Here is a 25,101-nt window from a genome sequence, read left to right as displayed (position 1 = left end):
GGCAGCAGACACCGGTGCTGGGGCTCTGCTGAAGCTAACCCCACCCCCACCCTCTGCAGCTCAGACCAGGCCTCCGCTCTCCTCCCTGCTGGCATTCTCGCTCTCTGCTGCCCCCCTTGGTCAAAACCGGGACAGTCAGAAAAAAAGGGCCATTTTGAAGAATGTCAGTCAGCCGCGACAGACCCGGCTAAACCGGGACATCTGGTCACCCTATATACATTATGTATGCTAAAAGAAAATAAATTGAGAACCCCTTTATAAATACCCTACTTTTGTTTGGACATTTGTAATGCTCCATGCCAATGTATACATTACATATGCATCTGAAAAGTGCTTTGATTTGTGGTCTAACAAGTGTAATGCATGAAGCTTACGTGCAAAATATTCATAACTAATAGTGTTTTAAAACACTGGGGAGACGGGGGGGGGAGGGGAGGGTATGGGAAATCAAGACTGCTTTCAGAAATTCAGCCTCAATCTTCTGTGAGAAGTTAGTACTTTGAAGTACTACAGTAGTTTATTTAAGAACAAAAAGAGAACAGCTGTATATTACAAGTTTTTTTTTCTTTAACAAATGCTTTTACTTCATGAAGGTAAACATTTACATCACCTTTTATGCCAACAGTAACATAACATCTTAAGCACTTATTTGGTTGTGTTTTTAGGCACTTTTTAAATAATATATATATAAATATATATATATCTTTTACAAAACAGAGCTGGAGTTACACAATGAAACAAACATCAGGCTTACTGTAGCCTTTTTCAACTGGAATGTCTTTCCACCCCCTGATCCAATAATAAGCTGCACCCTATACATCAGCAATAGAACCGTGGTGCAAAACTATTACTGCTTCTTCTGTAAACAGATCACATTCCGTGAGCAGTAGAAATCGCAACCTTTAATACCTAGGAGGCTGACGCAGGGAGCCTGTGTGATTGGCCAGCATCCAGTATCTGTCCCGTAAAATAAAGGCTGCTGACTTGGGCTGGCGCTGCCGGGTGAAGATGCCCTTCTTGTTGCCAACAACACGAGTAATCGCTGAGGAGGGAGAATAAGGATGGATCATGTTCACTATGACATATTCCAAATCACAGCAGACATTACCCACACAGTCTTAACAGAAAATGAAAGCTTATGTCGAGCAAATGGTCGTAGAACCTTGTTCAAATTCCAGTGCACATCTTCAGTAAGGGACGTTTACTCTTTGTCCATGTAATCTATTATACATGTAACATTCTGATACACACACACACACACGCCTAAAAAAATTGAAATAGCCATCGTCATGGATTTTATGTCCATGGAAATCCCATGGTTAGGAGGCAGATTAGCATCAGTTGTTGACCCTATGTGGCGATAGTTATCTGATGCATAATAAGGAACTGCTAGAGAGAACAGCAGAGCATTTCCCCTGGACAGCTCTGTTTGTGGATAGATCTTTAACAAACTCCGTCTTCAATGAGTATTCTCTTACTGCTCTGTGTAGCATTAACACAGCTTGTGAGTTTGTAACAGGACTTACATTGCGACGTCATAAAATCGGCAAAGTTCCAAATCAGTTCTCCAATCACATACTTCTTCCTCTTCTCATCAAACACGGAGTGATACTTCTGTAACACGATGCCTTGGTATTCCTCGGTGAACATTAACGGGGGGTCCTGCAGCAAAAAGCAAATGAGTGCATTTCTGTTGACATGTAGCTTTTGATACAGACTAGAATTACTTCATGTGATTATTAGGTATACAGTATATGGTGTGTGATAGGAGTCGTCGAAATGTTCCTCATTCAGGATAGTCTGTGATTTTCATCGTTAGACCTTGAGGCACTCTAGGTATATACTTCTAACTTATTGCAGAAGGCTGGTGTGGTCAAGTAAGTTGCTTCCTTGTTCCCGTTCATATTGTAAATGGCGAAACTATGAAGTAATACGGAATAACTGCAGGAGTATAGATACTTCCAGAAGTAGCCAATGATATTAACCTGTTGACGTGATACATTAATTAGTGTTACCAACACAAGCTTTACTGCACGTGTCATTGGAAACCACGGTAATGCATGCAAAATTTACAGCGTCATTTTTTTGCAGTATTCTGTGTTAATGGTGGGAATAATGGTTTAGATAAACAGGTCTGTGTTAAGGGGAGAAGAGAAAAAGAGGGAACTCAAAGCAGCAGAGGTTCCAAGAAGTCAACTGATGAGGCTGAGGCATAAAAAAAAAAGCATTAGGTATACAGTACTCATTACATTAATAAGTACAATGAATCTTTATTAGTGGTTTGCAACATTTTCTTGCACAGAGTAACAACATCTCTATATGGTGGGGGCTGGTATAAGTTAAAAGCCACATAACACAATGTATTTACGGGTTTTCAGCATTCAAAAGTGGCTTTACACACACACACACACACACACACACACACACACACACACACACACACACACACACACACACACACACACACACACACACACACACACACACACACACACACACACACACACACACACACACACACGTCAGTGGATCTATCGACCAGCACGGAACTATCTGAAGTACGGTGCCAGTTTTAACCCCCTTGGCATTTCCGCCCTGTTCTCTGCGCCTTAGAAATGGAAAACTTTTTGGGACTTATAACTGATATTGCTCATATTCGACCCTGCGAAGCTGCTCATAACAAAACTGCTATTTGCAGTACCGATATGTCTATGAAAAAACCTGCAAGTGCAGAGAAGGGGTCAGAGGACACAGGAAGACGTAGCTGGTTTAGGTGGAGAATGAGAGACCCCATGCAAAGGAAAACACCAGTTCAGTAGGCACACAAGTCACATCTCCTGAGCATACACAAGGGGCAGGGATAAAATTACAAACATGATTCTGGACCAATAACCAGTCTGAAATGTGAAATTTGGAGGAGACAGGAAGATATTAGGGAGGTAGGAGCTCCCTACAAGCCTAATGCACACAGAGAGTCCCTCCTACAGAGCAGAAGCCACAGTCACCTTTTCATCACACCGCACATAGTCACAGTGAGCCGAGTAAAACTGCTACAGCCTGCTGCATTGACCCAGTGCTCCGAGTAACCAATGCTTTCACATGGTGAAGAAACTACGGAAGCGACCTCTTCTTTCCACCAAAAACTCCACAGAATTAGCATTTCAAGCAGTTTGTGATGGCTACATCCCATCACCAAGCTGTAAGTACAGACTGCAGTCTCACTACAGACAGAGAACACACACAGCACTGCTGACATTCCCCATTCTGCATCTATACAGGAGGACATCACAGCCCTCACCCCTGGACTAAGGTCCTTAACAGGAGGTGAGTAAAGAATGAAAGTTGCATACAGTTTATCCCAAGAGTCTTTGTTGTGCCAAGGGTAACAATTAGCACCATTGTGGATTGCAAAAATTTAAAAATGCAAATATACACCATCACACCATATATTCCTTGCTTGCCAACTGCCATCCAACAAGACGTAAATTGGGATGAATTGAGGATGGAGGTATTGGTTAAAAGGTGTAATTATAAGGTTTTTTTTTGTCCTCATACTGCATTTAGTAAATGTTACAAGAGTTTGCGTAGAACTGTACTTTATTGTGAACGTATAATATATGTGGTAACATTATACTGAGAGGTTCTAATCTAGTTCCTGGGGGAGGGTTCTGTGCACACGGCCCTCTTAGGTGGAAGCACAGCTGTAGCGCCACTCGTATTAATAAATGAAGGAATTAAACTATTCGTAGCACTACTCTACTAGTTAGTGACCAAATTATTTCATAAGAATAAGTGCGTACATCGTGCAAAAAATTTAAACATACATAAAAAATATATAACGTGAAAGTATGCAATGTATAATTCACAGCTACAGAAACACAAATATTGGCATTCACAAAATCAACTGGTGCAGCACTTAAAGTCCACCATCCACTGGAGGTAAGCAACAAGTCCAGAAAAGTTCCAAACCATGCTCTCCCTGCTAGTTAAAATGAACTGACATACAGACAAACTCACATATAACAAATATGGTAGAAATAGTAACGGACTCGCCGGTAGTCAAAGGATTTTGCGTGTCGCGTAACGTCAGTGGCACGTGAGTGGTTCAGCCAATGAGGGCGAACTGCTCACGGCCACGTCTCCGCCATGCGCCCCGGTCGCCCCCTCGTCTCCTGCACTATAAGCAGGAATCGCTATTAGAACGGAACAGCTGACGTCACACGGTCGTGTAGACGGTCGCATAGCCAGCACTATAAGTGCAGCCTTAGATGTTCTTTTTAAGCATTTAGCAGTGTTAGGAGTCTCTCCTGCACAGAGACTCCCGGGTCACTACAGCTGCAGACGCGGCTTCCCCACAGTGCTTCCTGATATCGTGCAATCCTGTGACATCAATGGGGGCAGGGAAACGTCCTCCAGTCACTCAGCCGTCTCTCCACTCCTCCCACACGTTTCGCCAGAATTACTCGACTTCATCAGATAATGGAGCCTGTGTCCTAGTCTGTCTCTTAAATATTCTTGGACACTATTGAAATAGGGTTACTCCCAATTAATTGGAAATCGTATTCCCATTATAAGCAACTGCTGCATGGCACTTGAAATGGAAATCGTGACATACAATGAACCAAACAACAACAATATCATTAACTTTCTAATTAAATAAATCTATTCTTTACATTTTTAATACACATGTAATTAAACATAATTAAAAAGGATCTATGCATATATCCATACATATAATAGCCATTATTACTAATGGATAAGGGTTTTGTCATTAACCCACTAATAACCCATATTATAACCCAATAACCATAAATCAGTAGGCATGCTATATATTGTAACTTTTTAAATTGTGACATTGTACTAGAGATACATTTCTCGATGTGTTCCCATTGGGGTATATATGCTTTTAGAATGTATATTTTATATGGATGTACTTTTTAGTTAATCACTGTGATAATCAATCAATATTGAATATGCTTATTTGAGAAATTCTGACAACCTCGTGGTACATAAGATCTAGTTTTTAATAAATTGTTTGGTCAATTTACTGATGGTTATTAGTGGGTTTCTTACAAATCCTTTATCAATTAGTGTAATATTATAAGTAAAAAGTATCTATGCATAAAGCCATACATATATGTATAATTACATATACAAATTTAAATAGAGTACATTTATTTAATTAGGAAGTTAATCATATTATTGTGGTTTGGTTCATTGTATATCAATATTTGCATTTCAGGTACAATGCTGCAGTTGCTTATAATGGGAATAAGATTTCCAATTAATTGGGAGTAACCCTATTTCAATTGAGTTCAAGACTATTTAAGAGACAGACAAGGACACAGACTCCATTCTGTCATTCTGTCAAAACACATAGGAGTAGAGACAACTGAGTGACTGGAGGACGTTTCCCTGCCCCCATTGATGTCACAGGAGTGCACGATATCAGGAAGCACTGAGTGCGCATATACACGCCGACGGAGCATCTCGGCAAGGAGGTCGGAGAACGGATTCCAATCTGTACGGTGGGGAAGCCACGTCTGCAGCTGGAGCGACCCGAGAGTATCTGTGCAGGAGAGCGCTCGAGGGGAGAGCTGAAGGAGAGACTCCTAAACACTGCTAAATGCCTAAAAAGAACATCTAAAATGTGAGTGCGGCCATTGAATGTTTCTGAATACATTTTTAACATTTGAAACAACTTGCAGTATTGTTTGTTTTGGTTTTCTTCTCGTCCCTTTACTATTTCTACCATATTTGTTACCTCTGAGTTTGTCTGTATGTCAGTTCATTTTATCTAGCAGGGAGCGCACTCTTTTTTTGAACTTTTTCAGGGAGGAGCCAGACTTTGTTACAAAGCGGACTCAGACCCCCGTCCATTTTTCATTACCACCACAGCGCCCGGACAGGGGTTACAGAGTGCCCAAAACCTTAGCTGGAGGCCACAACTTATAAACTAAAACATTAAAGTATGGTACATAGCTAACGTGATTATCAGGTACTGGAATACATGGGAGGATTGTGGGGGTTGTTCCGGAACTGAAAAAAAAAATTGAATTGATAAGCTGATGAAAATCATAGAATAGGTTCTAATTGAAGATAGGACGATTTTAGGCCTAAATAATAAAGATGTTATATTGTCTATATACATATATATTCAGCATGTACAGTAACCAGTTAAAATAAGTAATTTAGTATTAAGTTAGAAATTATATTGGAAAATTATTAGCTGCCTCTGCAAAGATAAGAAGATAAATCAGCAGGTGTAGAAATGTTTTATGTGATTTTAGAAACTTGGTATGTTTAACGTCTGCTGAGATTAATAGTATATGGTCTTGAGTTTGGAATTTGGAGTTTTGAAATCAATGGTTAGTTAAATAGTTAGTAAGACAATACAACAGAGATCGGTCTTAAAAGATTAGGAACATAGTTAATTCTATAGTTACTTAGTGACAGAACAAAGAGTGTTTTCTAAATCAAAGTCAATATTGCTAAATGAAGAAACCGTGTTCTAATGTTGATGATTGACTAAGAAGATTGGGCTGACACTGAGAAACACAGGTGATTGCTACAGTATGTTAAGACTGCTTGAGGAAAATGTATAAAGATTGTATTTGGATTTATAGCATTCAGAATCATTTCACATCACCGAGCTAAGAATAACCAAGCACAGGATTCTCCACTCAATAACTAAATTCTATGTGCCTGAATGATGCAACTGAATGAAATGATGCTGCAAAATATGTTTTCTATTGTCTCTGAATAATTGAGAAAATAACCGGGCCGTGGACTATTTGATGTATGTATGTATGTATGTATTTATATAGCGCCATTAATGTACAGAGCGCTTCACAGCAGTAATATACGTGACAATCATATAACAAATAATATAAATAACACAAAGGGGAGAAGTGCTTCAGACATAAAAGGAACATTTAGGAAAAGGAGCAGTGGTGGGATTCAGCCGGTTCGTGCGAACCTGTTCCTAGGATTTCTGACGTTCGCCGAACCGGTGCTTAAAAGGCGGCAGGGGGAGATTATATGCGGTGGCGCGGGAGATGGTATGCGGCACCGGGCTGAAGGTATTAGCCGGTAACATAATCATTTGAGTGAGAGTCAGAGCAGACTGCAGGGGAGGTGCGCCATCTAGCTGTCTTACCCGGAACTTCCTGTCTGTTGGTATAGAGCGCTCCTCTCCCCGTGCTGCTCCTGCTCTGACTCAAGACATTCTACTACCGGCTAATTCTTTAAGCCGGGGGAGCCCTGCCTGTGCCTGTGTCCACCAAGGTATGCATGGAAGGGAGGACTGGGAGAGTGGTGAGGGGGGCTGGGAGAGATGTGAGGGGGGCTGGGAGAGATGTGAGGGGGGCTGGGAGAGTTGTGAGGGGGGCTGGGAGAGATGTGAGGGGGGGCTGGGAGAGTTGTGAGGGGGGCTGGGAGAGTTGTGAGGGGGCTGGGAGAGATGTGAGGGGGGCTGGGAGAGTTGTGAGGGGGGCTGGGAGAGTTGTGAGGGGGGCTGGGAGAGTTGTGAGGGGGGCTGGGAGAGATGTGAGGGGGGCTGGGAGAGTTGTGAGGGGGGCTGGGAGAGTTGTGAGGGGGGCTGGGAGAGTTGTGAGGGGGGCTGGGAGAGTTGTGAGGGGGGCTGGGAGAGTTGTGAGGGGGGCTGGGAGAGTTGTGAGGGGGCTGGGAGAGATGTGAGGGGGGCTGGGAGAGTTGTGAGGGGGGCTGGGAGAGTTGTGAGGGGGGCTGGGAGAGTTGTGAGGGGGGCTGGGAGAGATGTGAGGGGGGCTGGGAGAGTTGTGAGGGGGGCTGGGAGAGTTGTGAGGGGGGCTGGGAGAGTTGTGAGGGGGGCTGGGAGAGTTGTGAGGGGGGCTGGGAGAGTTGTGAGGGGGGCTGGGAGAGTTGTGAGGGGGGCTGGGAGAGTTGTGAGGGGGGCTGGGAGAGTTGTGACGGGGGCTGGGAGAGTTGTGAGGGGGGGGCTGGGAGATATGTGACGGGGGGCTGGGAGAGATGTGACGGGGGCTGGGAGAGATGTGACGGGGGGCTGAGAGAGATGTGAGGGGGGCTGGGAGAGTTGTGAGGGGGGCTGGGAGAGATGTGACGGGGGCTGGGAGAGTGGTGAGGGGGGCTGGGAGAGTTGTGAGGGGGGCTGGGAGAGATGTGAGGGGGGCTGGGAGAGTTGTGAGGGGGGCTGGGAGAGTTGTGAGGGGGGCTGGGAGAGTTGTGAGGGGGGCTGGGAGAGTTGTGAGGGGGGCTGGGAGAGTTGTGAGGGGGGCTGGGAGAGTTGTGACGGGGGCTGGGAGAGTTGTGAGGGGGGGGCTGGGAGATATGTGACGGGGGCTGGGAGAGATGTGACGGGGGCTGGGAGAGTTGTGAGGGGGGCTGGGAGAGATGTGACGGGGGCTGGGAGAGATGTGAGGGGGCTGGGAGAGATGTGAGGGGGGCTGGGAGAGTTGTGAGGGGGGCTGGGAGAGATGTGAGGGGGCTGGGAGAGATGTGAGGGGGCTGGGAGAGTGGTGAGGGGGGCTGGGAGAGTTGTGAGGGGGGCTGGGAGAGATGTGAGGGGGGCTGGGAGAGTTGTGAGGGGGGCTGGGAGAGTTGTGAGGGGGGCTGGGAGAGTTGTGAGGGGGGCTGGGAGAGTTGTGAGGGGGCTGGGAGAGATGTGAGGGGGGCTGGGAGAGTTGTGAGGGGGGCTGGGAGAGTTGTGAGGGGGGCTGGGAGAGATGTGAGGGGGGCTGGGAGATATGTGAGGGGGGCTGGGAGAGTTGTGAGGGGGGCTGGGAGAGTTGTGAGGGGGGGGCTGGGAGATATGTGACGGGGGCTGGGAGATATGTGACGGGGGCTGGGAGAGATGTGAAGGGGGCAGGGAGAGATGTGAAGGGGGCAGGGAGAGATGTGAAGGGGGCAGGGAGAGATGTGAAGGGGGCTGGGAGAGATGTGAAGGGGGCAGGGAGAGATGTGAAGGGGGCAGGGAGAGATGTGACGGGGGGGCTGGGAGATATGTGACGGGGGCTGGGAGAGTTGTGAGGGGGGGGCTGGGAGATATGTGACGGGGGCTGGGAGAGTTGTGAGGGGGGCTGGGAGAGTTGTGAGGGGGGGCTGGGAGAGTTGTGAGGGGGGCTGGGAGAGTTGTGGGGGGGGCTGGGAGAGATGTGACGGGGGGGCTGGGAGATATGTGACGGGGGCTGGGAGAGTTGTGAGGGGGGGGCTGGGAGATATGTGACGGGGGCTGGGAGAGTTGTGAGGGGGGCTGGGAGAGTTGTGAGGGGGGGCTGGGAGAGTTGTGAGGGGGGCTGGGAGAGTTGTGAGGGGGGCTGGGAGAGTTGTGAGGGGGGCTGGGAGAGATGTGACGGGGGGCTGGGAGAGATGTGAGGGGGGCTGGGAGAGTTGTGACGGGGGCTGGGAGAGATGTGACGGGGGCTGGGAGAGATGTGACGGGGGCTGGGAGAGTTGTGAGGGGGGCTGGGAGAGATGTGACGGGGGCTGGGAGAGATGTGAGGGGGGCTGGGAGAGATGTGAGGGGGGCTGGGAGAGATGTGACGGGGGCTGGGAGAGATGTGACGGGGGGCTGGGAGAGTTGTGACGGGGGCTGGGAGAGATGTGAGGGGGGCTGGGAGAGTTGTGAGGGGGGCTGGGAGAGATGTGAGGGGGGCTGGGAGAGTTGAGAGGGGGGCTGGGAGAGTTGTGAGGGGGGCTGGGAGAGTTGTGAGGGGGGCTGGGAGAGTTGAGAGGGGGGCTGGGAGAGTTGTGACGGGGGCTGGGAGAGATGTGAGGGGGGCTGGGAGAGTTGTGAGGGGGGCTGGGAGAGTTGTGAGGGGGGCTGGGAGAGTTGAGAGGGGGGCTGGGAGAGTTGTGACGGGGGCTGGGAGAGATGTGAGGGGGGCTGGGAGAGTTGTGAGGGGGGCTGGGAGAGTTGTGAGGGGGGCTGGGAGAGATGTGAGGGGGGCTGGGAGAGTTGTGAGGGGGGCTGGGAGAGTTGTGAGGGGGGCTGGGAGAGTTGTGAGGGGGGCTGGGAGAGATGTGAGGGGGGCTGGGAGAGTTGTGAGGGGGGCTGGGAGAGTTGTGAGGGGGGCTGGGAGAGATGTGAGGGGGGCTGGGAGAGATGTGAGGGGGGCTGGGAGAGTTGTGAGGGGGGCTGGGAGAGTTGTGAGGGGGGCTGGGAGATATGTGAGGGGGGCTGGGAGAGTTGTGAGGGGGGCTGGGAGAGTTGTGAGGGGGGCTGGGAGAGTTGTGAGGGGGGCTGGGAGAGTTGTGAGGGGGGCTGGGAGAGTTGTGAGGGGGGCTGGGAGAGATGTGAGGGGGGCTGGGAGAGTTGTGACGGGGGCTGGGAGAGTTGTGACGGGGGCTGGGAGAGTTGTGACGGGGGCTGGGAGAGATGTGAGGGGGGCTGGGAGAGTTGTGAGGGGGGCTGGGAGAGTTGTGAGGGGGGCTGGGAGAGTTGTGAGGGGGGCTGGGAGAGTTGAGAGGGGGGCTGGGAGAGTTGTGACGGGGGCTGGGAGAGATGTGAGGGGGGCTGGGAGAGTTGTGAGGGGGGCTGGGAGAGTTGTGAGGGGGGCTGGGAGAGTTGAGAGGGGGGCTGGGAGAGTTGTGACGGGGGCTGGGAGAGATGTGAGGGGGGCTGGGAGAGTTGTGAGGGGGGCTGGGAGAGTTGTGAGGGGGGCTGGGAGAGTTGTGAGGGGGGCTGGGAGAGATGTGAGGGGGGCTGGGAGAGTTGTGAGGGGGGCTGGGAGAGTTGTGAGGGGGGCTGGGAGAGTTGTGAGGGGGGCTGGGAGAGATGTGACGGGGGCTGGGAGAGATGTGAGGGGGGCTGGGAGAGTTGTGAGGGGGGCTGGGAGAGATGTGAGGGGGGCTGGGAGAGATGTGAGGGGGGCTGGGAGAGTTGTGAGGGGGGCTGGGAGAGTTGTGAGGGGGGCTGGGAGAGTTGTGAGGGGGGCTGGGAGAGTTGTGAGGGGGGCTGGGAGAGTTGTGAGGGGGGCTGGGAGAGTTGTGAGGGGGGCTGGGAGAGTTGTGACGGGGGCTGGGAGAGATGTGAGGGGGGCTGGGAGAGATGTGAGGGGGGCTGGGAGAGTTGTGACGGGGGCTGGGAGAGATGTGAGGGGGGCTGGGAGAGTTGTGACGGGGGCTGGGAGAGTTGTGAGGGGGGCTGGGAGAGTTGTGAGGGGGGCTGGGAGAGATGTGACGGGGGCTGGGAGAGTTGTGACGGGGGCTGGGAGAGTTGTGAGGGGGGCTGGGAGAGTTGTGAGGGGGGCTGGGAGAGATGTGACGGGGGCTGGGAGAGTTGTGAGGGGGGCGCTGGGAGATATGTGACAGGGGCTGGGAGAGTTGTGAGGGGGGCTGGGAGAGATGTGAGGGGGGCTGGGAGAGTTGTGAGGGGGGCTGGGAGAGTTGTGAGGGGGGCTGGGAGATATGTGAGGGGGGCTGGGAGATATGTGAGGGGGGCTGGGAGAGTTGTGTGGGGGGCTGGGAGAGTTGTGAGGGGGGCTGGGAGATATGTGAGGGGGGCTGGGAGAGTTGTGAGGGGGCTGGGAGATATGTGACGGGGGCTGGGAGAGTTGTGACGGGGGCTGGGAGAGTTGTGAGGGGGGCTGGGAGATATGTGACGGGGGCTGGGAGAGATGTGAGGGGGGCTGGGAGAGTTGTGAGGGGGGGCTGGGAGATATGTGACGGAGGCTGGGAGAGTTGTGAGGGGGGCTGGGAGAGTTGTGAGGGGGGGCTGGGAGATATGTGACGGAGGCTGGGAGAGTTGTGAGGGGGGCTGGGAGATATGTGACGGGGGCTGGGCGATATGTGACGGGGGCTGGGAGAGTTGTGAGGGGGGCTGGGAGAGTTGTGAGGGGGGCTGGGAGAGTTGTGAGGGGGGCTGGGAGAGTTGTGAGGGGGGCTGGGAGAGTTGTGAGGGGGGCTGGGAGAGTTGTGAGGGGGGCTGGGAGATATGTGACGGGGGCTGGGAGAGTTGTGAGGGGGGCTGGGAGAGTTGTGAGGGGGGCTGGGAGATATGTGACGGAGGCTGGGAGAGTTGTGAGGGGGGCTGGAGATATGTGACGGGGGCTGGGAGATATGTGACGGGGGCTGGGAGAGATGTGAGGGGGGCTGGGAGAGTTGTGAGGGGGGCTGGGAGAGTTGTGAGGGGGGCTGGGAGAGTTGTGAGGGGGGCTGGGAGAGTTGTGAGGGGGGCTGGGAGAATTGTGAGGGGGGCTGGGAGAGTTGTGAGGGGGGCTGGGAGATATGTGACGGAGGCTGGGAGAGATGTGAGGGGGGCTGGGAGATATGTGACGGGGGCTGGGAGATATGTGACGGGGGCTGGGAGATATGTGACGGGGGCTGGGAGATATGTGACGGGGGCTGGGAGATATGTGACGGGGGCTGGGAGATATGTGACGGGGGCTGGGAGATATGTGACGGGGGGCTGGGAGATATGTGAGGGGAGCTGGGAGAGTTGTGAGGGGGGCTGGGAGAGATGTGAGGGGGGCTGGGAGAGATGTGAGGGGGGCTGGGAGAGATGTGAGGGGGGCTGGGAGAGATGTGACGGGGGCTGGGAGATATGTGACGGGGGCTGGGAGATATGTGACGGGGGGCTGGGAGATATGTGAGGGGGGCTGGGAGATATGTGAGGGGAGCTGGGAGAGTTGTGAGGGGGGCTGGGAGAGATGTGAGGGGGGCTGGGAGAGATGTGAGGGGGGCTGGGAGAGATGTGAGGGGGGCTGGGAGAGTTGTGAGGGGGGCTGGGAGATATGTGACGGGGGCTGGGAGATATGTGACGGGGGCTCTGGTCTCTCTCCCCCCCCCCACATTCAGTCCTGTTCAACTGAATAAAACATTTAAAAAAAACATAAATACAAAACATTCCCCCCCACCCCCCGGCTCTCACCTCCCCCCCCCCCCCCCAGTCTCTCTTCCCCCTCCCCCCCTGGTGAGAGAAAACCGGTTGCTAAAAATTTTGAATCCCACCACTGACAAGAAGTCCCTGCTCCGAAGAGCTTACAATCTAATTGGTAGGTAGGAAGAACGTACAGAGACAGTAGGAGGGAGTTCTGGTAAGTGCGTCTGCAAGAGGCCAATGTTTATGTTATGGGGTGTTAATTATCAGCCATGGAGCTAATCATATGCTTCCTTAAGCAGGTGGTTTTGAGGGGGTCTTAAATGTGGATTTAATATATATTGAAAGGTGGGACATTTATTTGCATCCATCTAATGAGCAAATGTTCACTAAAAAAGATTGTAGGTATGAAGCAGGGCGTCTCCAGACCTGAACCGCATTCATTTTAGCTCTGGGGACGCCCTGCTTCCCGAGATACTTACCTTGTTAGCTCGTGCCATTAGCATCCCTGCCTGGGTACGCAATATGGCTCAAATCTCCCGCAGCAGGGGAGCCAATAGGAAGTCACAACGTCAATCGTTGTGGGCTTGCTATTGGCCCACGTGTGGCGGGACAGTTACCAACGAGGAAATCATCGGCATGACCTTCGCCGCTATGAATCATAGGAAGCGGGGGTCCCAGGAGCTGACAAAGGGGTTCCTGCTCCGGAGACCCCCTATCCCAGGAAATGCTCCTTTAAGAAGATAACGTATGCATGATGTAATACTCACACTGTGGAAGCCAGGGATGGTATCGGCTCCATATTCACTCTGAATCATTGGCTTCTGGTACTTGTTATACCACTTCTCAAACTGGTTATTGAGCTGAAGCTGAATGACCTCTAGGTGACCCGCATCATGGTACCAAGAGAAGTAGCTATTGACACAGATCACATCAACATAGGGAGCCTGTGGAGAGACGTGTTCACCCATTAAAAAAATAAATATATATATATATCCCATGGACACTCAGTACACAGACATTTTGTAAATACAAATGATTTATGTATTACATTCATAAAAAAGGACCTCTGAAAGTTCATTCTTTTGTGGTAGTTATATAACACTTACTGTACTACATTACTGACTTGTTCTCTGGTGTAGATTTTACCTGTATACTCAGATATTCTTTACAATATAGGTAAGAGAAGGATGTGTGTATATGTCTAACTTATGGGGAAGTGTTGGCAACTGCAGTAAATCGATTGTCCAGTGCAATAATTCATATGATGTTATATTATGCATAGCCCGAGGTCAAGAATAACGTTCACTAAACCAAAAAAAGAAGAAAGAGCCCCATCATACGTAAATAGGCACTCGCTGCCAATAGTGAGTGGTGTATTATGAAACTAATCGCATTAAACTGGGTGTACTACAAGTAACGGTTTACAAATTAAAAACTGACATTTAGCACCCAGATTAAACCCATAGGAATATTACACAAATAAGAATCAAACTAATTAATGATCGATAAAACAAGTGTAGTGCTCCCTTAATAGACCTAGGGACATTGATATAGTTTGTCCCTATAATCATCTAATTTTGGATTCGGTCAGCGTATGAATTGTATTTTCTATCCTATTTCTGCTCTGTTCTGCCCCTCTCTCTGGATTTCCCTACCACGCACCATCAGACTCTCCCCCAGCATTCAGACATTTAAAGACTCCCTGAAAACTCACCTATTCAAGGAAGCCCATCTTGGATGTCTCTAACATCCAACTCACCCTACAAACCCGTTGGGACCAGCTTTGCAGCTTCACCAATCTCCCTGCTATGTACCATCCCCACCCTCAAACCTTAATGGGATCAGCTGGACCATACTCCATCCTGAGGCATACTCTATCCCACAACGAGCATCCACTTTACCTTTTGTTTCAACATTACCCCTTATTCCCTCTAGATTGTAAGCTCTCAGGAGCAGGGGCCCCGTTACCTTCTGTATCTGTTTGTCCTTATTTGGTATGTAGCTCTGTTTATGTAATATACATAACTCTGTACCCACATTGTACTGTGCTGCGGAATACAGGCGGCCCTCGATTATCCAACGGAATCCGTTCCGGAAAGTAGCGCTGGATAGTGAAAGCACCGTAAAGCAAGTTCCATGTTAATCAGCGGCTGGTGAGGGTCAGATAAGGCATTCCGGCGTCGGAAAACAGCCCCATAGGATTGCATTGTGACGCGGCGCAGATGGCGTCCATTGGAAAGTGAAGCAACAGATAGCGAGGCCCGCCTGTATGTTGGCGCTTTACAAATAAACGATAATACGCCCAGTTTAATGTGATTAGTTTCAGAATACAGCACTCACTATTGGTATTGAGTGCACATTAATGAAGGGCTCTCTCTTACTTTTTGGTTTAGTGTATAACTATTCCCTTCTCTTGCATCTACCAAAGCATAGCTATGGGCTGATCGGGATCAACAGTGATTAATTGACATTCACAAAATACACAATAATGTGTCTGAATTATTCTAATAAGTAGTATTACCTTCCTGAAAGGTATTCTTATCACACAAGTTTGCACAACATTGTAGAATATTATATAGATTATTATATATTTGTACTTGCATAAAATATTAACTGCTACTACTTTGTATTATTTACCAATACATGATTTTTATTTACAGTAGGAATACACGACTGTCATTCAGACAAATATATATATTAAAAAAAAAACCAGTAAAAGAGGTCCCTTATTAAGTATGTACATTTTCAGTTCAGACATGATCAGAGGTCATTGTAATTAATTCGGGGCATACGCACCATAAATCATCAAAATATGCCACTTTCTCCCCCACATGTTCCCGCCTCACTAGCTTCTCCCCCACATGCTCCTCTCCAGCTTCTCACCCGCACGCTCCCCTCTTCTCCAGCTTCTCCACCGCATTCTTCCCTCCTCGCCAGCTTCACCACCGCATTTCTCCCCTCCTCGCCAGCTTCTCCCCCGCATTTCTCCCCTCCTCGCCAGCTTCTCCCCCGCATTTCTCCCCTCCTCGCCAGCTTCTCCCCCGCATTTCTCCCCTCCTCGCCAGCTTCTCCCCCGCATTTCTCCCCTCCTCGCCAGCTTCTCCCCCGCATTTCTCCCCTCCTCGCCAGCTTCTCCCCCGCATTTCTCCCCTCCTCGCCAGCTTCTCCCCCGCATTTCTCCCCTCCTCGCCAGCTTCTCCCCCGCATTTCTCCCCTCCTCGCCAGCTTCTCTCCTGCATGCTCCCCTCCTCGCCAGCTTCTCCCCTGCATGCTCCCCTCCTCACCAGCTTCTCCCCTGCATGCTCCCCTCCTCACCAGCTTCTCCCCGCATTCTTCCCTCCTGCCTAGCTCCTCTTCACACTTGCTTCTCCTTTACATTCCCCACTTTCTCTTACTCTTCCCTCCCCACTCTCCCACCATTTACTCGCTTACCACCCCCTCACATACTATTACTCCCACCCCCTGCTCTCTTACTCCCTCGTCCCCTTGCTCTCTTACTACCTCTCCCCCCTGCTCTTACTCCCCCCTCCTCTTTTTCCAGCCTCCTCTTTTTCCCCCCTGCCCCCGTGCTCTCTTACTCACCCACGCTCTCTTACTCCCCCCCTGCTCTTACTCCACCCCCCATCTCTCTTACTCCCTCGCCCCCCTGCTCTCTTACTACCCCCCTCCCTCCCTGCTCTCTTCCTACCCCCCTCCCTCCCTGCTCTCCTACTCCCCCCCCATCTCTCTTACTCCTCGCCCCCCTGCTCTCTTACTACCCCCCTCCATCCCTGCTCTCTTACTACCCCCCTCCCTCCCTGCTCTCCTACTACCCCCCTCCCTCCCTGCTCTCCTATTCCCCCCCCATCTCTCTTACTCCTCGCCCCCCTGCTCTTACTACCTCTTTCCCCCCCACTCTCTTACACCCCTCGCCCAGGATGAAAGCATTCAGCGGGCCTCATGTCTGACACCCCTCTGCTAGATTATTAACTTATGTAAAGGAAGTGGGGGTACATAAAAGAAAACTGGCAGTGGGAGAGGAAAAACGGTGTATGAAGAAAGAGAAAAATAATAATGATTGAAGCGCTACTTACACCTTGATCACGGTCATAGTTCGCGTTGGTCACATACGTGACTGGTCTCGTGGGGTCAAGTTCTCTAGTGCGAGCGATCACCGTCCTGTTAAAATCAGGGTGATGTAATAAAAAGTAGTACGTCAGCGATATTGATCCAATTGAAATGGATAAAACCGTTTCTCCCTTGGGAATCAGGGAGTCCCAGACCAACAGGTCTACAGGAACCCCCGGGTTAGGCAAATGTAAATAAATACATCTCAGCAACCTGGATTGCTGCTCTAACAAGTGAATAATATGAATTCCAATTGCTAATTTTGTTACTTTCTCTAGGGTACAGCAAACACGTTGGCTGTCCCTGTTCTCCTTTTCATGAGCACATTTCCCCCGACCTGTGTCTGTTTAAATAATGCTGCAAAAGGAGCTACAGTAACTTTACTTGTCTGATGAAGGATTAGGCTGCGAGGATACTCGCGGCGCGCGTGTGATGCAGGAACAAACTAATGGCGGCCAATGAAAGCGCACACAGTGCGAGTGACCAAGAGCTACGGAGTGGCAGACTGGTGAGGAGGCAAATAAATTGTTATTTTAGCGCGGCGGCCGCGTCACGTGTGCGGTTGAGCCAATGAGGGCGAACTGCTCACGTGACATCACAGCCACGCCTCCCTGTCATCTCCTGATGCCTCCTGCCCATGTTTTGCGTGCGCGCGACGTCACACGAGCGTGCAGTATAATTGCGGCCTTACAGAGCCCTTAACTGAATAATCATGGCCAATAAGTACTGTAGGTGAAAAGAGAAACTTCTTTCAAAGCCAGAAGCATTAGTAGCTAACCAGATGCAGGAGAGGTAGAGGACAGTGTGGAAGCCCTTGAGAGGGACAATAAATAGATGATTAAGTGTTTGATACATGATATGATACAAGAGAAATATTAGGCAGAACAAGACACACATTCACATGGACAGAATAAATGATAGGGAGGTAGGTTAAATAAAGGATGCAAAGAGTTCATAGTGAGAGACACTGAAAGGGGTCGACGGTAGACCTTTTATGCAGGGGTAATAGAGGGAAGGAACAGCTAGAGAATGCATTAGAACCCACACACGTGCTTGTGTTTACATAAAAGCGTGTCCCACTTCTTCCTTCTCCCTCTGCAAACCCTCGTTTCCATACAATGCCCTTTTCACAGCAGCCGCCAGTGAAGGGGTTTATACACTTACTTAAAATAATACCCGGCTGGAGGGAGCTGGGAGGCTGGTTCATTGGCAACCGACCACATCACAACCGAGGGCCTGTTTTTATCCCTACGTACCAACTCCTCCATGACAACTAAATGGTGTTGCAGAGACTTGTTTCCGAAGCTCTCGCTAGCATGGGGGAAGAGGGGGGGGGGGGGAAACAAAATAGAAAGGTATACGCAGCATGAGAAGCTTATAGTGTATGTCAAGAACAGCGAGGTTGCAAATGTGCTCATTATTTTTAAAAAAAATCTGTACTCTGTAATTTAAATTACAATATACATACATACATACACACATACATACACACATACATACACACATACACACATACATACATGCCACACTTGTTTAAAAGAAAAAATAGTGCCCTTATGGCAAGTCTGTGCAAGGTATAAAAATAAATACAATGCTATTCATCCCAAAAAATGAAATGATTACCGGCACCAGAAAAAAAGGAAAAAAGAGCAAAAGTTTTATCCAATCAAAAGGTTACTTTATTAATACATGAATCGCACTCATAGAGGACGTATTGGTCCCCAGAGGGACCTGCATCAAGGTAACAAAACGATACTGTGCCACCTTTACTTACACAAAGCCTTGGTGCCAGGGAAGGAGTGAGGAGACGCCAGTTTGGCATAGTTCTGATATAGTATTCATGTTACCAGTTATAAATTAAACATATTGAACAACCTAATCTCAATGTATTATGTTTATTATTTGAAATACATTTGCTTATATCAGCACATGCCAGCTGCTCTCACACAGCAGGGTCAGAACTGACTCAGGGCTTTTTTAACTTCACAGCGGATTGTTATGTATTCAAGTTGCTTAGCAACGGCGTCTCCTCGCTCCTCCCCCTGTCGTTTTGTTTGCGCCAAGGTTTTGTGTATGTAATCGTGGCACAGTATCCTTTCCTTACCCCTGATGAAGGTACCTCTGGGGACTGAAATGTTGGCTATGAGTGTGATTCATGTATTATAGCAACAATACCATTTGCCAACTTTTTAAAATTAATTTTTGTTATAACTCTGTCAAAATCCTGATTGTATGACTAACATAATTAATGGTTGCTTCAGTCAGAGTAACTCAGCAGCAACAATGTATCCTTATATTGTAACATCTATTGTTACAGTTTGCAGATCAAACTGCTGGGAACATTGGCAACAAATTATCGCAAACAGGAAAGTATTGCAAAGATCTTGCACTACTTGGTATGTGTGCTAAAACCTGCTATAGAAATCAAAGGATGCTTTAAAACTCATTACAAATGGCATTAAGAATTGAATTAAATTTTTTTTTTTTAAAACAGCCATTATTATCTAATCCTACGGAACTGATTTTTTTTAAACATAAGATTTCACATGTTTTGCTCCTTTAATAAAGTAAGCTTTTGAGATTATACTACTTTAGCTTTTTTTCTAGTGCTGGTAATAATTTTTTTTTTTTAAGAATGAATGATATATATTTAACCTCACTCAATAAGCAATTGGTATGTTTTGCATGTGCAATAATAGATCAATACATCACCCAGATCTGTACCTGCGACCGCAGTCACGGTGACGAAAAATGGAGGGAAAATGCTGCACTACGCAGAGGTAAATAACTCAAATCAGTGTATTGGTGAATCCATACAGAGAGCCAACGTTTCGGTCCTCACAGGGACCTTCGTCAGGTGCTCTCTGTATGGATTCACCAATACACTGATTGAAGTTATGTACCTGCATAGTGCTGCATTTTCCCTCCATTTTGTGTCACTGCGGTCGCAGGTACAGATCTGGGTGATGTATTGATCTGTTATTCACATATTAATTTAGGTTGTGGGCTAATTTTTAGAACTACAAAAAATACAAATAAAATCAGGTTTAAAAAAACTAGAGAAATGAGAAGAGACATCCCACTGTACAGTGTTGTAAACAAATCTTTAAAACATAAACGTGCATGGGGAACTGCCCCTTTAAGGACCATATTTGGTCAACCACACAAATACTGAATAATGCAAGAACTAACAATAGAGATTAGGCCTGCCAAGAGGGCTTTCTTTCTACTGATGTGGAGGTCAAATAACTGTGGGCTGCAGCTGTAATTCATTGACCGTCATTGATGTTTCAATAATCTTTTTGGAGTTGGTTTTCTAAGTAGAATCCGTGATCATGTGTGTTAGAACTAGCACAGGATCACTACATGTTTTCATTTATCAACCTACACTTCCGTGCAAACCTCTCTTAGCTGCCGTTGGGGTATTTTGGTCCTATGAGGGGGGTCCGCCTTTCAAGTGAATTTACAACAAATAAATAAAGGATTCCCACCTATTTTTCTTACTGCAAAAACATAGAAGAAACATTTGGAAGCCGACTTTGGAATATCACTTTGACCGATATGCTTAGGTAGCCGCACGTATACAGTCCTTGTATTCAGGGTGGGCTAGAACCACACATGAAATGCTTCTCTGATGTTAAGGACAGAGGTCTACAATAAAGAAGCATTAACCAGCAATGTCAATTGCTGACTAGGTGCATTCCTTACGTCTGTCTGATCCCCACTCCTGGGCATTCGTCAATCACCACGATGCCGTATTTATCACACAGGTCCATGATCTCCTCTGCATACGGGTAATGGCTGGTACGGAAAGAGTTTGCACCCAGCCACTTTAGTAGGTTGAAATCCTTAATTATTAGTGGCCAGTCCAGGCCTTTGCCTCTGATCTGTTAAAAAAAAAGAAGGAAAATCAATGACTGAGTAAGCAACAAATGCTACAGAATGACCTCCCTAACAGCAGGAAAGGTTCACATCCTAGAGGCTGTAAACTAGTTCCAATGACATGAAACATTTCAGCTTTTAATTCTTCAGAGAGGAACAGTCAGTGCTGGGATCAAATTATTCTGCGATTCACTTTTCACTTAACAGCGACTAATGGCAGTGACCAGTTTAAGCGCTACATCTGGGTGATTGATGCATGTATTTATTTTTAAAATAATGTTTTAACTTTCGTTAACAAACATGATGAGCTGAGACCTAAATAAGGGGTTGGTTTCCTCTGGCCATCTCTTTCGTTGAACAAGACTTTGCACAGACAAACCCCTTCTCTTTTCCCCTCCCTTATCTTTATTGGCTCTCTGACACAGATGTGTTAGGAGAAGGGTACAGGAAACACGATAGACAAACACTTCATCGTGCCGAAAACCCAAAGAAAAATAAATTGTGCTCAGTTTCCAAAGAATAAAAAGCAGACAAGTATGTGCTTTGAGCATTTTTACACCAGTTTAACTACAATAATTGGGTGGAATTATTTACAAAATGTTGTTTTTAGGTAAGCCATCATGGAATGCACCTTTAATGGTCAAATATACAAACACACCCAAAAACATACCATTCGGTTTAGAAACAAAAATGTTCAAGGTGCAGGCCCTCCCAAAAAAGCGATTCAACAGAAAATGTGCATACTCATTTAAAAAATAAATAAATATCACTCTTAATGATGCTGTTTAAAAAACAAAGTAAATAAAGCGTCTCAGCACACAGGCCTCAGTCGGTGATAGCAGCACGAAGGGAGAAACGGCCTCAAATGAAAAGCTACAGTATAACAATGAGAAATACAAACATCTATGCAGAATGCTTGTTGAATGGTAACATTACAAATACACAAGTGCCTGAAAGCTGCACTTTTGCTTAATCCTTGACATGCTTTCCACAGTTGTTCATTACCCGCTTTAAAACCTCCCAGCCTATTCTTTTGATCATTTTTAAATAGGCTGTAGCAAGTGATAAAGATTGAATAGAGGTAACAATGAGGGCTTTACATGGACATCACGAAAACTCTCCCGCCTCCCCCCCGCTAAACCGCCCCCTTATTATATGTATGAAAATCGTTTTATTTTGTGTGCTTCTCCAAACGTTAGAGTTGTACATTACAATGAAACTGCAGTCGCCAATGGTAAATGCTGATGCTTTTCTCCTCTTTTCCCTTTTCTTTTTTAGTTCCTGCTCTCCCCTGTAACATTTACATGGACATTGGACACCGCTGCAGGATCACAGTCCCTTCCTTTACTTGGCTTTAGCGCTGTAGCCAGACGGCCGTGTTCAAAGGAAATGATGCCATGGAGAATGGTGGAAGAATGATGTCAGAGCTAAGCCAGGAAGTCAGACCTGCCAAGTCCACATAGAACAAGACATTGATCCTGAAAAACACAGTATTTCCTGCTGATGTAAGAGGAAACTGGCTCAAGAACTGCAGGCAGCACTGTGCAGCACATTTTAATTATTATATTTAAAACTTTCACCATATTGGTGTGAAAAGTAGGAACCAGGGAGACACCCGCTCAACCTCTATGTGGTGTAGGGAGGGAAGGATGGGTGCAGTAAGGGAATAGTATAAAGCCGAGCAGGGTTCACAGTCAGACTCTCTCCAGAGGTGGAGAGTAGGCTGTGGGATTGCCCCCAATAATGTGCACTCACTAATGGATCCTGGTTGGGTTTGGTAGGTAATGGAACGCCAGTCTAGTGAAATACCAGTGGGAAGGGTGCAGATGTAGTGGATAGAACTAGACCCCGAACACTACAGAGTAGATGCCCGGTGGGCAAGTAAAAGCGTGTCAATGGATAAGGATAAAATGTTTCGTGGACATCGCAACATACAGGGGGACACCCAGTACATACAGTGTAACTAAAATGTATTGCAGCCTGCTTGAGAACAGAAGGGTATTGTTAGATAATTGCAATACAATTCTCCAGTAAAACAATGGCTGTCTGCCGCAGAGCCATACAGGAAGTGGTGACCTGAGGGGTTAAACTCAAAAGACCTGGCTGCTGCCTGCAGTATAACCAGTTATTCCCTGTCCAGTAAGGAAAAGGCAAACATGTATATGCCAAATGTACTCAGAGGATCTTAAACACAGTCTACTAAGAGTATAGTAATGCTGGTAGCTGTGAGAAATAGGTACCAACGATAATGCTTGGGCAGGGAGCAGGGGGAAGGAGAGTCAAAGCTCTGTAGAATCCCTGGCCCAGAAGCCCTGACAGGGAGAGTACCAATGAATGGACTGGAGAAGGAAGGGGAGGGAATTCCCTACTCTAGGTCCCTACAGCACTTATTACTATTAAGCCAAAGTCTGCCGTAGTAAGGGGAAACACTGTGGACGGATGGGAGGAGGGAGGTTATGCCTTACTATCCATCCCTAAAGCGCTGTGAACTGCAGTTAAAAAATCAAACAAATGAACACGGGCTGAATAGGAGCTGCAGCTTCGGTAGCACTAGGGAAAAAGAAGGTTTAAAAAGGTGTTGATGGCGGTATTATGTTTGTCACAGCCGGAGGGGTGCGGACTGGTCTGTTTTGCCCAAGGTGGTTAATGTGGTTAATGTGGTGGAATGGGAGGGGTCCAACAGGATGGCTCTTGGGTCAGGGCCATGTGCGGCGGTCCTAAGATGTACTCCTAAGAGTCACCCCTTGGTGGTACGACGCACGAGTGCTCACTGGGTCATGTAGCAGCGCTGAGCATAATCGGGTTCGCTGGTTGGGGCTACTTGCTGACCAAGTCCAGGCGGTTGCGATGTATGACTTATAAAAGGATGTGGACCTTTGTACCCAACAAAGTTGTCTGTTTTTATTTGGTTGGGTTATTAAACGGGATGGGTACAGGAACAACTACAATAAGCGCAGAATGAGATATAATCGAGGGTGCAAAGGTCATGCAATTTCCCCATTTGTGTTCCTTAATATGACACACATTGTATACACTGTATGGTAGGTTGTACATTTATGATGTATAATTAACAGACACCCACGGGTTATCTTAAAAGAAGCTATGTTGTATTAAAACATCAATAAACCTTTTTTTTTCTCAAATTTGAGCTGTGATTTACACATCTTTAATCTGCTACACACTATATTGTAAAATTTATAAGAGGAGTGTAACAGGGGAGTTATCCCTGTTCAGGAAATGTGCCTCTAATCCAGCTGTGTGGTGGTTAACTGCTGGTAGTCAATTAACCAACACCACCTGGCTGATTAGATTTCTTAGAAAAGCCTGTCTTTGAGACAGGAAGTGAGATTTTTCCTGAGTCTCACAAATTGTGGGACTGACCATAGGAACAGATGTCTTGAGCCTGCCAGAAGAAACTGCACGCTGCTTTCAAGACACAGGGGAAAGCACTTCTGAACCTGAATGCTGATATAGCCTGAGGAAATAGGCAGCAACCCAGGAACAGAGAAGAATTTCCCTCCAACTACAAGAAAACAGATAAGACTTTCCTTTATAAGACTTTTTGTATATCTGCACATATCAAGATATATGTTTGGGGCTGGGAGACATGCTAATCTAAAGGGAGTTGTGAACTGCATAGGTTTCACTAGAAATACTCCCAAGTGGAACAGAAGCTTTGTTTGACCCCTTATTTGCATATGTTTGGATGATTTTCTTATGTTAAAGAAACAGGTGCAATAAAAGCCTTATTTAATTTCACCCTAAAGTCTCCATTGCATACCTCTGCGCACGTCCTCCTACAAGGAGTAAAAGGTATCACTGTCCAAAGTGCCCACAACACACTGCAAAACAAAGCAATGCATTGCAGACTTTTCTAGCAGTCAATGGGTAAATAGGTTGAGTTACCACCCTTTACATAAAATGGGACTTTCACGTACATCATAGTCTTCATGCTTGTTGACTCCATGGAAGTAGAAGGGGTTTCCATTGATGAGGAAATGGTCCCCAAAGACCTGCACAGTTCTGATACCCACGGGCAATATGTACACATCTTCAGAGAGGCCACCCTCAGTCATCACCTTGACCTGTCAACAAGACCACAAAAAGGTTTTAGTCTCATGGTAATGACAACAACTAGTGAGGCGTGGTACAGAGCAGAACCCTTCCAGAAAAGACAAGGTTACCCTAGGTCAATGTGTCCATCTCTAAACCCATCCACTATTAGTACTGGACATCTATCAGTGCCAGTAAAATTGGATGCTAATACGATACTGAACCATGAAGCATTCGAA

The 25,101-nt window shown here is 47.6% G+C and overlaps 1 protein-coding gene across 1 annotated transcript in view; it reads right to left on the bottom strand.

Annotated features, from left to right (window-relative positions):
- Positions 1–479: 479 nt before the first annotated feature.
- GUSB (glucuronidase beta) overlaps positions 480–25,101 on the bottom strand; it is an 83,684-nt gene continuing 59,062 nt past the window's right edge. Inside the window, exons 6-12 of the mRNA XM_075589920.1 lie at positions 24,748–24,894; positions 20,636–20,814; positions 18,092–18,238; positions 16,894–16,978; positions 13,588–13,764; positions 1,527–1,662; positions 480–1,042 (exon numbers count right to left, since the gene is read on the bottom strand). Of these exons, the coding sequence (XP_075446035.1) occupies positions 903–1,042; positions 1,527–1,662; positions 13,588–13,764; positions 16,894–16,978; positions 18,092–18,238; positions 20,636–20,814; positions 24,748–24,894 (1,011 nt within the window). The 3' untranslated portion in view covers positions 480–902. The remainder of the gene's footprint in view (positions 1,043–1,526; positions 1,663–13,587; positions 13,765–16,893; positions 16,979–18,091; positions 18,239–20,635; positions 20,815–24,747; positions 24,895–25,101) is intronic.

This window comes from Ascaphus truei, chromosome 3 (genome assembly GCF_040206685.1).
Source record: "Ascaphus truei isolate aAscTru1 chromosome 3, aAscTru1.hap1, whole genome shotgun sequence".
Lineage (NCBI taxonomy): Eukaryota > Metazoa > Chordata > Amphibia > Anura > Ascaphidae > Ascaphus > Ascaphus truei.
Note: the sequence above shows the minus strand (reverse complement) of the source record. Positions and strands in the feature narration are given on the sequence as shown.